The 12,588-nt window shown below is 37.3% G+C and overlaps 1 protein-coding gene across 1 annotated transcript; it reads right to left on the reverse strand.

Moving 5' to 3' along the window:
* Positions 1-10,188: 10,188 nt before the first annotated feature.
* On the reverse strand, positions 10,189-11,995 carry LOC110800191 (zinc-finger homeodomain protein 9-like). The gene has a single exon (XM_022005484.2). The coding sequence runs from the start codon at positions 11,587-11,589 to the stop codon at positions 10,441-10,443; it is 1,149 nt and encodes a 382-aa protein (XP_021861176.2). The 5' UTR covers positions 11,590-11,995; the 3' UTR covers positions 10,189-10,440.
* Positions 11,996-12,588: the final 593 nt, after the last annotated feature.

Genomic DNA, 12,588 nt, shown 5'->3' on the forward strand with positions numbered 1-12,588 from the left:
TACCAATTATTTTAAGTATTTGAAAGTTATTTTAATTATTCGAGTTTTACTAAATTCGAATTATTTTCGAATTTCCGAAATACTTTTTGATTTTTCAAAAAAAAAAAAAAAAAATTATTCTCGGATTTTCCGAATTTAAAAAAAAAGAAAAAAAAAATCCTAAATAATTATTTATTTATTTATTTTAATTATTTTTGAAAATAATCGAATTAATTAATTAAATTATTCGATTACTTATTTTAAAATTTCGATTTTAATTTTAATAATTTCGTGTATATTTGAAGTTATTTATTTAAATTAATTTTGAAATTTTTTATTTACTCCAAGTGAGAAAAGGGTAGATTAAGAAGGGCATATTTAGACTAAGTATGCATTTAAGTTAAGTATGCATTTTAATCAAGTGTTTATGTGATTATGCCTTGATTATGTGATCTTTTACTTAAAGTTTGATCATGTCTTGTTATGCTTTATGTGATTAATTGCATTACGATTCATGATTAAGCATGTACTTGTGCATTGAATTGTATGGCTCAACGAACTTACTTTGCTTTTGGAACACTTTAGTAAGACTTTGTAGTTGCTAATTTTCCGGATTTAAGATGTTGATTTCAAAGTACGCAAACCTAGGAAACCTAGAGAAGCTAGACTGTGAAACCCCACACCTTTATGCGAAGAAGATCGAGTTTGCTTGCAATTATTTTGCTACAGTGCAGAACCTGCCCGAACTAAGGAAGAGAGATGTTATGGCAGAAATGGTTATTCATTGCTTACCTTCTAGGAACCCATACATAGAGCTTAAGAATCGATTTCGTGATATGCATTTGGAAAATGGTATTCCTAACTATTACAAGTATGGTACTCCAGATGGTAGATGGAGATATGATTTGGAGATTATGACCACAATTATAGAGCTTGCGGGGGAATGTTTTGATGATGGTAAAACTGTGGAAAACGTCAACCTTATAGGATTAGATCATGAGACAGAAACTCAGATGGATGAGGATAGTGATGATGATGTTGTTGAGATTGAGAACCCTAATCCTATCATTCCTGAGCCTACCATTGAGATCTCCAGTGACACGGAGATTGAGCCTGAGACTAACAATGATGAAGTAAACAGTGAGCTACAACAGAATAATGAGGATATGGAGTATGAGGCTGATCCAGATGAAGACTTTGATGACTTTGAAGGCCATAAACACTCTTCACCAGTTTGTGAAGGAGGTTGGATAATAGAGTAGCATTTTAAAGACTTTTCTAATGTAATAGCTAGTGCTTAAATTTTAGTGAAGTAATAAAGTGGTAGACTACTATTTATGGTTTTAGTAGTTCAGTTTTGTGGTTTCCGAATAAAGTACGATCCAAAGGATGTATTATTTTCTCATTGAAGTAATAAAGTTTAGAATTCTTTCTTTTACCTCTAATTCTAAGTTTATGTTCTCTTTGAGCAATTATCGCAAAATAATTTCATGTATTTCTTCAATGAAATTGTACTTGCAAGGTGGTTCAATTTTCACCACTTGAACTTTGTGATGCGGACTTAGAGAGAGAAAGCGGCCCAATAATAGGCGCCTATCTTGCTTAGGGTCCGAAATTTTCGTGTATGTGTACTAATTGTATGGCTAGTTAGTGCAATGTTTCAGTAAGGCAGTGTCCAAACTCAATTGTTAAAGTTAGTCTTTTGTTTTAATTCAGGAGAAGGGAAATGACTACCCAAGGGATTGCTGATGTGGTTAGGCAACTAGCTGAAGTAGTGCAGAACATAGCACAAGATAGGAATAACCAGGGAGTTGATCCAGCTGGTGAGATGTTTAAGAAGGTGGCCCAGAGTAAGCCTCCTTTGTATCAAGGGGAAATAGATCCAACCGTACTTGAGAACTGGCTAAGGGAGTTTGATAAGCTTATCCTAGCTGTCAATTGCCCACAAAACCTTAGGGTTAATGGTGTTGTGTATTACCTTAGGGGAGAAGCTGATTTGTGGTGGCAGAGGTGTGAGGATGCTTTGAGAGCTACGCCTGGATTTGGATGGGAATCATTTAAGGTAGCCTTATGAAACAAGTTTTACCCACCATACATCAAAAAGCAGAAAGCCCAAGAGTTCATCGAGTTGAAAATGGAAGGGATGTCTGTAACTGAGTACTATTCCAAGTTCATAGAGTTGTCTAGATTTGCACCTGAAGTGGTGGCAACGAAGGAGCTTAGAGCTCAGAGATTTGAGAGTGGATTGACTATGGATTTGCAATTGATGCTTGCTGGAGAGACTTTTAAATCTCTTGATATCCTGTATGGAAAAGCTGCCCATTTGTATGGCCTGCAGCAAAGGAAGAATGGAATTGGTGAAAATAGGAAGGATGTTGGTAACCAAAACCAAGGTGGTGGCCAGCAGAATCAGGGGAACTTTAAGAAAAACAAGGGAAACAACCATTTCCAGTTCCGGAGAAATCAGGGTGGAAATAGAAACAATTCCCACAATACCAATGGAGATAAGAATCAGTCTGCAGGGAATGGAACGAGAGTCTATGAGTGTAGACGTTGCCATACTAATCACCCAGGTCGAGACTGTAATGGAAACCAAGTTGTCTATAGGTTTTGTGAGAAGCTAGGCCATAGAGAATTTGAGTGTTGGGCCAAGAATAGGAAACCCAACCAAGGACACTTAAGGTCAGTGTTGAGTACCCTGAGAGACAACCAGTTGTATGCCAAATTCTCGAAGTGTGAATTTTGGCTGGAGAAAGTTGCGTTCTTAGGACACTTTGTATCCAAGGAAGGAGTTGTAGTGGATCCTGCAAAGATAAAAGCTGTTAGTGAGTGGCCTACGCCTAGAGTGTAACCGATATTCGGAGTTTTCTTGGTTTAGCGGGTTATTATAGATGCTTTGTGCAAGACTTTTCTAGAATCGCCAAACCAATGACAACCTTGATGAAGAAAGAAGCGGAGTTTGAGTGGAATGACTAGTGTGAGGAGGCGTTCCAAGCTTTAAAGACGCGATTGACAACCGCGCCGGTGTTAACTTTGCCAGATGAGAGCGGTACCTATGATGTATATAGTGATGCCTCTAAGAATGGTTTAGGGTGTGTGTTGATGCAGAACGGAAAGGTGATTGAGTATGCATCGAGGCAGTTGAAGCCATATGAATCCAATTACCCTACCCATGATTTAGAGTTAGCCGCCATAGTGTTTGCATTAAAAATATGGAGACACTATCTGTATGGTGTAAAATGTAGGATATTCACGGATCATAAGAGTTTGAAGTACATTTTCACGCAGAAGGATTTAAATATGCGCCAACGAAGGTGGTTGGAGTTAATAAAAGACTATGATCTGGACATTCAATACCATGAGGGAAAGGCCAATGTAGTCGCAGATGCCTTGAGTAGGAAATCAAGCCATAGTGTGAATGCATTAGTAGTTGCGAACGAGCTGTGTAAGGACATGAAACGATTGAATTTAGAGATAGTGAGTGGAGAATGCCTTGAGGGTATGATGAATGCCTTAACCATCCAGTCGCAGGTATTTGATGAAATCAGGGAGAATCAGGCTGGTGATGTTAAGTTAGAGCGGATCAAGGAAAAGATTTCGCAAGGAAATGAGATTGATTTTAAGATCCACGAGGATGGAAGCTTGAGGTATAAAGGACGATGGTGTGTACCTCAAAAGTTTGGTGAACTAAAGGAAAAGTTGATGAGATAAGGTCACAATACGCCATATTCTGTTCACCCGGGAGGTGACAAGTTGTATAAGGATCCGAAGAAGGTCTATTGGTGGGCAAGGATGAAGAATGAAGTGGCTGAATTCGTGGCAAGATGCCTGACTTGTCAGAAAGTTAAGATTGAGCATAGGAGACCTCAAGGAAAGGTCCAACCTTTAGAGATTCCGAGTTGGAAGTGGGACTGTATCTCAATGGACTTTGTCACTTGTTTACCCAAGCCAAAAAGTGGAAATGACACCATTTGGGTAGTGGTGGATAGGTTGACTAAGTCGGCAGTGTTCATACCAATGAAAGAAACCTGGAAAATGGAACAACTTGGAAAAGCTTACATCAAACATGTAGGGAGATTACATGGAGTACCTAAGGATATCGTATCAGATAGAGATTCTAGGTTCCTTTCGAATTTCTGGAAAAAGTGTGCAGAAGAACTTTGGTACAACATTGAAAATGAGTACAGCGTTCCACCCAGCCACAGATGGACAAACCGAAAGAACTATTCAAACCTTAGAGGATATGCTAAGAGCTTGTGTGATTGATTTTCAAGGTGGATGGGAAGATAGCCTAGATCTAATTGAGTTTTCATACAACAAGAGATATCATGCCAGTATTGGAATGGCACCATTCGAAGCCTTGTATGGGCGAAAATGCAGAAGTCCATTATGTTGGAGTGGCATTAGTGAAACTGTCGTACTAGGTCCCCAAAGGATAGAGGACACTATGAATCAGGTTAGGACTATTCAATCCAAAATCCAAGCCGCGCAAGATCGCCAAAAGAGCTACGCGGACTTAAAGCGTAGGGATGAAGAGTTCCAAATAGGTGACAAAGTGTTGCTTAAGGTTTCACCAATGAAAGGTGTGATGAGATTTGGGAAGAAAGGAAAGCTTAGCCCAAAGTATATAGGCCCATATGAGATCCTAGAATGGATAGGGAAGGTAGCGTATAGATTAGCCTTGCCCATGGACTTGCATAGAGTGCATAATGTGTTTCATGTATCTCAGTTGAGAAAGTATGTCCCAGACAAGTCTCATGTACTGCAACCGGAGACCATAGAGTTAGACCAAAGTTTGACATTGGAGGAAAGACCTGTCAAAATCCTTGATAGTAAAGTGCGTAGTACACGGACTAAGGATGTTAAGATTGTTAAAGTGTTGTGGTCTAACCAAGAATCTGAGGAAGCTACCTGGGAAGCCGAGGAAGAAATGAGAAAGAAATATCCCGAGCTTTTTCCTGAGGTTAGTTGAGTTACGGGGCCGTAACTCGTTTTCTTTAAGGGGGGCAGAGTGCGGTAGAATTTCGCGCTTTTTACCTTATTTACCTGAATTATCCTTTAAGATATGCTTGAATCGTTGTTTCCAGTGAAGTTTCACTGTTTATTATCATGTTGAATTACTTAAAGAGTACAGCAACTAAAACTTTTTTACAAAGAAAACGCACTAAAGTCTCATAATAGTCTCATGTCTAGTTTTAAAGTTGTGATTTCCGTGCCCAAGTTTCGGGACGAAACTTCTTTCAAGGAGGGTAGACTGTAATACCTCGTATTTTTCTATAATTATAAATATATTTTATTATATTTATAAAGCATTTCGTTGTATTTATAAAGTATTTTTATAAATTAATTCCATTTAACGGGAATTAAATGCATTTTATTTTTAATTAATTTAAGTATTAATTATTTACGAAAAACCGTATTTTTATTAAATAGATTCAATGAATTTATTTAATCGGGATTTGTTGGGTCGTATTTTGAAAATGAATTTAATTAAATTAAAGCCCAGTCGTTTTGTCATGATCAAACCCAACAAAGCTTGCAAGGAGTAAACTTAAATGAGCTCGGTAATAAGCCCAACTCAAAACTACCTTAACCTAGCCCACATGGGAGAGAAAACCTATAAATAGACCTCATATCAAACCCTCACAAGAAAATTCAGCACTCCCTCTCTCTCCTCTCTTTACTCTCCTTGCGGCACACTCCACGCCCCACACTCCCTTCGCCCATCTTTGCTTGCAGCCCAAGGCAGCCGTGCGCGCCCAGCCCCGTGCTCGCCCAGCCTTGCCCGCCTCGCAGCCGCAGCATAGCACGAGTGTGCCTGCGTGCTGTGTGGCCGTGCGCCCTTGCTGCCCCTCTCCTTGCCTCGTCCCGCATCGCGTCACAGCACATCCTTGCTGTGTGCGTGTGCGTCTCGCCCCGCGCCAGCGCCAGCGCTCGTCGCCCACTCGTCCCTTGCGCGCGCGCGCTGCTGCTTGCGGTGCGTGCTGCGTGCGTTGTTGTTGTTGTTGCTGCTGCTTATTGTTGTTGTTGCGTTGATCGGCGCACACACACACACACAACACGATTAATCGTTGTGTGTGTGTATGTTGTTCAATTGGGTCAATCAAATTATATTTTCAAAAACATTAATTTTCGGTTTTAAATTGTTTTATTTGTTGTGATTATTTTAAATATTTGGGTTATTTAAATTGATTAGAACTGTTATGAACACCGTATTGGGTTTGTGTTGTATTTTAATTAAAGAGATTGGTTTTGATGATTGAAATTATTATTTTCAGATTTAATGAGTTTATAAAGTGTTGATTTTTGAAGTCAAAACATGTTTTTATGATAAACTATTATTAGGGTTTAAATTTCAATTGATTAAGCGATTGATTCACATAATTTAATGACAATTTAAATTATGGGAATCAACTTAAATTTTCAGATTGTTTAGAAGCTTTAAAAAGGTGGTTTTTAATGGTTTAAAGCTAATAAGTAAATTTTTTATGTTAGGGCTTGAGTTGACTATTTGAGACTATTAAATTAACGATTAATGAATGATTTCTAATTAAACTAAGAGTTTTAGAATCTTTAATAGTTGCTGGAAATTTAGTAAACATGGATAATAATTTAGTTCTCCTTTTTGTGTTTATAGGAGTTGATTTCTAGTGAGTCGTGATTCGCACAGTGTCCCTCGTACTTAGGTATTCCAGGTACGTACAAGACTAGGGTGACCACCCATCCCTTGAGGACTTTGTGAAGTGTATCGAATGCGAATCATGTGAACTTATATGTTATTATGAATTCATGTTTGATGATTGGGAATGAATATGTTATTGTGAATTCATGTTTGATATTGAGAACGAGTATGTTATTATTATTGTTGAATCTATGTGAACGAGCATGTTATGAATTGAATTATGCTTTATAGATTCTATTGAACTATCATGTTATGGACTTTTATAATCGTTGAATTATGTCAAGCATGTTGTTCAAGTTGGATTGCATGTATGAGTAGTGCGCATGCAAGTTATTATTATTATGCTATAGTACAGAATGTATAGCATATATATTGAGCCAGTCGAATATTGCCAGTGAGCAATATATATTCTACCAAGGGGTAGAATATGTTAGAGAGTCTATGTGAATTGAATTAAGGACAATTTGTGATAAGGGCACACCCCGCTTGTTAATAGGCAATGTCGGGTTATCTCAAACAGTGTTTTGTGAAGGAACAATGGGAGTAATTTCACTTGAGTCTATGTATGATCACAAGTCCTAAAGAAGTAAATAATGAAGAGTCATTGTTGAGTTGTTTAATTGTTCAATTGTTTGTATGTTGTGTCCTGAGTAGAGTCTTGAGTAGAGTCTTGAGTCGCCTTGAACATAATATACTAATTAACATAAAGTGTAACCCAAAGAGCTTCAAAACTCTTGGAACATATATACCTTGAGTATGAACAATGGGGGGAGCCTTGCCGGAAAACTTGTACTCCTAGAATGATACAAGACTTTGTTTCGGTCTTCTTTTATGTCGTTGTGCATTGGAATTCCTGTCGGTATGGCCCGACTGTCGGTAGTAGCCCGACTTATTTTGGTGTATGGTTGGCTCCCATCACCCTTTTCTTTCCTTTTGAGGATACTTTTTTACCCGTTCGAAGCTACTTTTTATTAATCTGTGAGTCGAGAGTCGTGTCAAGTGTCGAGTCTTGTCTCCATGATTGTTTGTTTATTATATGGCTTTTGCATGTGGATTATCTAATCTGTCGAGTGAAGCATGTTAGGATAGAATGTTATTCTAGCTTGTTCGTACTCAGCTTTCACTGACTCCGTGCTTCATGTCTTCTGGTCATGGCCTTTGCCTTAATGACCCTATGATGATCCATCAATTGCATTTGCGTTGCTGGGGAGTAGATTTATAATAAAGCAGGTTTATAGAGATAACTTGCGGGAGAAGTTATCATGGTATTCGAGCTAAGAGTTTTATTCTTCCGTATTTATAAACTCTATTTTTATTTACAGTCATGACTAATACTATTTACAGTTAATGGATTTTTTAAATGATTTGATACTTTGGATTTGGGCCTCAACGGTTCCAACTTGTTTTAATGACCATTAACTTTTATTTAATATGTTTGAAAGTTAGTTAATTCCGCTGCGTAATTCTGGTAAATAGCCTTAGCCGTTATCACGGTGGCGGTAATATCTTGGTAATTCCTGTGTTTTAAGTCGGAAAATGTTTTATAAAAAGCAAGGAATTATTAGGGTGTTACAGGGTGATCCAAGAATTCCCCCTCCGATGCTTAAATCAAATTACGCTGCTTGCTCTGTAATAAAAGCTTATCAGAAGGATTGGTTGAGATTACATAGCTTGAGCATGGAATGAAGGTCCATATACATAGGCGGGTGACTCGTACGGATGATACGGGCTTTTACCCATCAGTCTCTGTACCTTATCACTTAGGCTTGTCGTACTTCAGATGACAGCGTAATGTCGACTGTGATTTGATGTTCCTTTGTAGTTATCTGGTATAGCTTGTTTGGTCACGGGTGCTCTATCGACATGCAGGTAGAGCTTCCCGTACACTATGTATTGACAAATCCTCCTTTAGGAAAACTATTAAATGCTAATTTGCAACTCTAAACACCGTATATATTACCCTCGCATAATGCACTATTGTTTTTCTTTTTATTTTTGGCAAATATTGTTCCTTTTATTTTTTACAATTTCTGCACTTAAAACCTATTTAATTTACTATTTTTTCTTGACTATACACGTTTTTAATGATTCTTTATGTGTTTTCTTAGAGACCGATTTTTACTTATTAACAGGACTAAAACTAATTTGTTTGGTATAACACTATGAATTTTGTTATTTTTACTATCGAATATCTTTTTTCAAGGTGAAAAAAGACGTAGCCTTTCTTAATCAATTAACCTCGGAAAAAATGGAGAAAAATAAATAGTTTGAGTGTAAATAAAAAGGGACCAAGGGAATTTTCGAGTTCATATATTTTGTCTTTTAAGAAGAGTTTTCGAGTCTCTTTTTCTCCGTGAAGTTACTTTCTTTTCATGTTTTGCTCCATGTTTCAAGCTCTACATGTTACCAAAAGACCATCTCAATGGTTATCATCCAAGCTTCTTCCTAAAAGGAATGAAAAATGCAGAAAATATATATATATGGAAGGGTTTGGCTCGCAAGAATTATTGCGGTACTGCTTTCTAAATTGGTCCAGCATTCAAGTATTTACAAGAAGACTAATTACTTCTACATGGGATTTTAAATATTTGTTCGTAGGAGCAAGAAATATCTAAGTGTATGTTTGTATGAGGAAGTAATGCTAGTTTGATTGATGTATGGGTCCTTAAAGGACTAGTAGTATTTGGGTTTGTAATTTTAACTCCTTATTTTGTTACTGTTTTTATCCGATTTATCTTTAGGGTTAATTTGAACTCTTTATTTATGTATGGTTAAGTCTAGTTTAATACACTTGAATTGACTTGTAAATTTAATAGGTGGTAGTGGATAGTGGGATATTTTTTTTTTAATATAGTTAGTGAAAAATATGTAAGGGGTAGTGGAGGTGTAAATTTTTAAATGATTTTGTTGTAGTGGGTGGGTTAGTAAGTAAGTGTGTGTGAAAAATAATGCTCTAATATTCATAAAAATTTTCATTTATAGAAGCGGTGCAGATATTAAAAGACGATCCGAAAAGGAAAAAGGTGCAAGTATTAAGAGACGAAAAAAGTAAATGTCAATTTTTTTCGTACCATATATTTTTTTTAAAATAAATTTGTATACATTGAGAAATCATGCGTACTAGCCCACAGTCCAACAACTAGGAATATCAAAATGTTCATTTCGATCATTAGGCGGTGTTAAAAAAAGATATAAATGCAGAGAACAGAAAAATTATTTTTTAAGTGAGAATATAATGAGAGAGAAATTAATAAAATAAGCAATCTAAATCCCACCTTAATCTTTGTTTAATTCCCGCTTTCTGTTTCCTCCGACCAGGCACACTTCAATACTTCTGACATCAAATTACCACCCTTTTCTCTCTCCTCTCTCATCAATCTAAAACACAATGAACACCAAATTTAAACGAGATTTGCATGGCTAATTACATGGCTAATTATTTAATTAATACAGATCGAGTATCAACTAATCATAAAGCTGCACTAAACAGTGATTAGGTAATGTAACAGAAGAAACACTCAAATTAATTAGCAATCTAATTAAGTTTAGTAATTTTCCATTTGATTAAGCTCATCATCAACAACAACGGAGTGTCACCCCCCTTACCACTTTAATTAACAAGATAAACCTACTAAAATAAAAGGGAATAAAAATACTAAAAATAGAAAAGGAAAAAAGATAGGGGAATCAGGGAAATCTTTTATCCTGAATTATCTAATTGAGGATTAAACAAAAACTTAATTTTATTATTAACCAAATAAAGAAAGTTATAATTATGATTAAGAAGAAGAAGAGGAGCCATTAGTAGGAGCATGACTCTTCCCACCATTATACTGATGGTGGTTGCTGTGGTGATGCGGCTGATCGTTGATACTAATACTGCTATTACTATTCCCATTTCCGTTCAGATGACCATAATCTTCTTCATCATCAACGGGATTATGATTAAGACCGTTAATCGGATTAATATCACAATTAGCAGCTCCGCCACCAGAATTGGTGGTGGTAGTAGATCTCTTTGAAAATGAGTTTTTGTTATTGTGCATCCATACTTTGAACACTCCTCTTTCGACATTGATTTCGTTGCAAAATCCGTTTACTAAATCATCGTTTGTTTTCTGCATTTTCCACCCGACCTTTTCGGCGAATTCCTGCATTTTGTCTTTCTGGTGTTGGCTGAATTTCGTTCGGAATCTCTTTCGGCTTGGTGGTTGTGAGGAGGATGAATTCATCAGTTGTTGGCCGCCGTGATGGTGGTGGTTCTGATGCTGCTGCTGGTGGTGGTGGTTAGGGTAAGAGTGAGGGTTATTGTTGGCAGTAGGGGTATCTTCTGGCCCACCCACACCACCACTGCTGAGAGCCAGCAGCATGTGGGGTGCGGATCCCGGGTAGTAAGATGACGAGATCGGAGGAGGAGACTGAGATCCCGGGCTCCGAACTCCGCGAGAGGCCACCGTCGGTACAGTCTGTGGATGTGATGTCGGCGGTGGCAATGGATGGTGCCGGTGGTGCGGGTGATACTCGATCACATGAGTTACTGGTGTTGGAGCACAAGTTGCACTCACCATCTCCTCCAGCTCCCGCCAATGAAAGTTACGATGACAACCACAAGCGGCGCACTTAAGCGAAGTCGGGTCCAAAGCGGTGGCGGTTGGAGCCGGCATGAATTCCCCACACCCATCCAGCGCGTGACCACCTAAGCTTGCAGCATGATTCTTTAGACATTTTTTATATAGTACAGTCGAAGGCGCGTGACGCTTTAACACACCGTTACTGAAGGAAAATGGCTTTGAAGGCTGGATCCGATGCGGTGTCTCACTCTCCGCTTCCGGGCTTTTCACAGGCGGTACTATACTCAAACCCGCACCACCCGCCACCGTTGTCGTTATCGTCGCCGCCGCAATCGTAGCTCTCGCAGTCATATCCATACTCCTTTGTGGTGGTGGTAGTGTTAATTCTTCAAATATCTAAAAACATTCTCCTTTTTCTTCCCCCACTTCCTAATTAAGGTTTGCTATAATAATCTCAACAATTCTTTTCTATATAATTTGACCACAAACCATAAAGTTGGTGATTACTTTTCTGGTATTCTAATCAATGAAAAAAAAAAAAATCAAAACTTCCAAGAAAAGATGAGTTAACATTAAAAAAAAAAAAATTGGAATTAAAGATATTTTTTAAGAACAAAAACTACAAATCTTTTGTTTAAGATTTGATGTAATGATGATTAACAAGAGAATGATGATGATAGATGGGAGAGGTAAGTAGAAAAGAAAAGGAAAAGAAGAGTGATGGAAGTGAACATGAGTGTGTTGATAATATTTGAGTTTATGGACTATGTGGTCGACCTTCCTAACCACATGATTTGGTATTAATTTAACCCTAGTTTAGAGTATTTTTAAATCATGGGTTAAACTTTCATGATTTCCCTTTAACTTGGGTTAAGAGTTACTCCGTATTACAAATACGAGTACTTTTTTTTTCTCTCTTTCTTTTCCTCCATATATATATATTTTTGGTTATCGTAAAATATATATTTCCTCCGTTCCGAAAATATCGCACCATTTGTTTTTGACACTATTCACACTCCGACTTTGGCCATTTGTTGTGATTAGTACGTAAGAAAATTTTAGTCATGCGATGTCATGTTAGATTTGTATCAATATATATTTTCTGAATATTTTTTTTTTATAATTTTTACTTGCACACGATTTGAGATATTAAGAGTCAAAGTAATGGTTAGAGAAGTAAAAGTCAACCTTGGTGCGATATTTCCGGAACGGAGGAAATATATATATATGACCAGGTTCTGGTGAGAACCTCCCTTAAGATGAGAACTACCTTATAATGAGAACCTCTTATAACTGTCGGATCAATTCAATCACACGGCTCAAATCAGCTCATTAAGGATATTTTGGTAAATTACG

The sequence above is a fragment of the Spinacia oleracea genome, chromosome 1 (genome assembly GCF_020520425.1).
Source record: "Spinacia oleracea cultivar Varoflay chromosome 1, BTI_SOV_V1, whole genome shotgun sequence".
Lineage (NCBI taxonomy): Eukaryota > Viridiplantae > Streptophyta > Magnoliopsida > Caryophyllales > Amaranthaceae > Spinacia > Spinacia oleracea.

Bases quoted from the DNA above. Each gene is read 5' to 3' on its own strand.
- LOC110800191 (XM_022005484.2), bottom strand. From the start codon at position 11,589: ATGGATATGACTGCGAGAGCTACGATTGCGGCGGCGACGATAACGACA.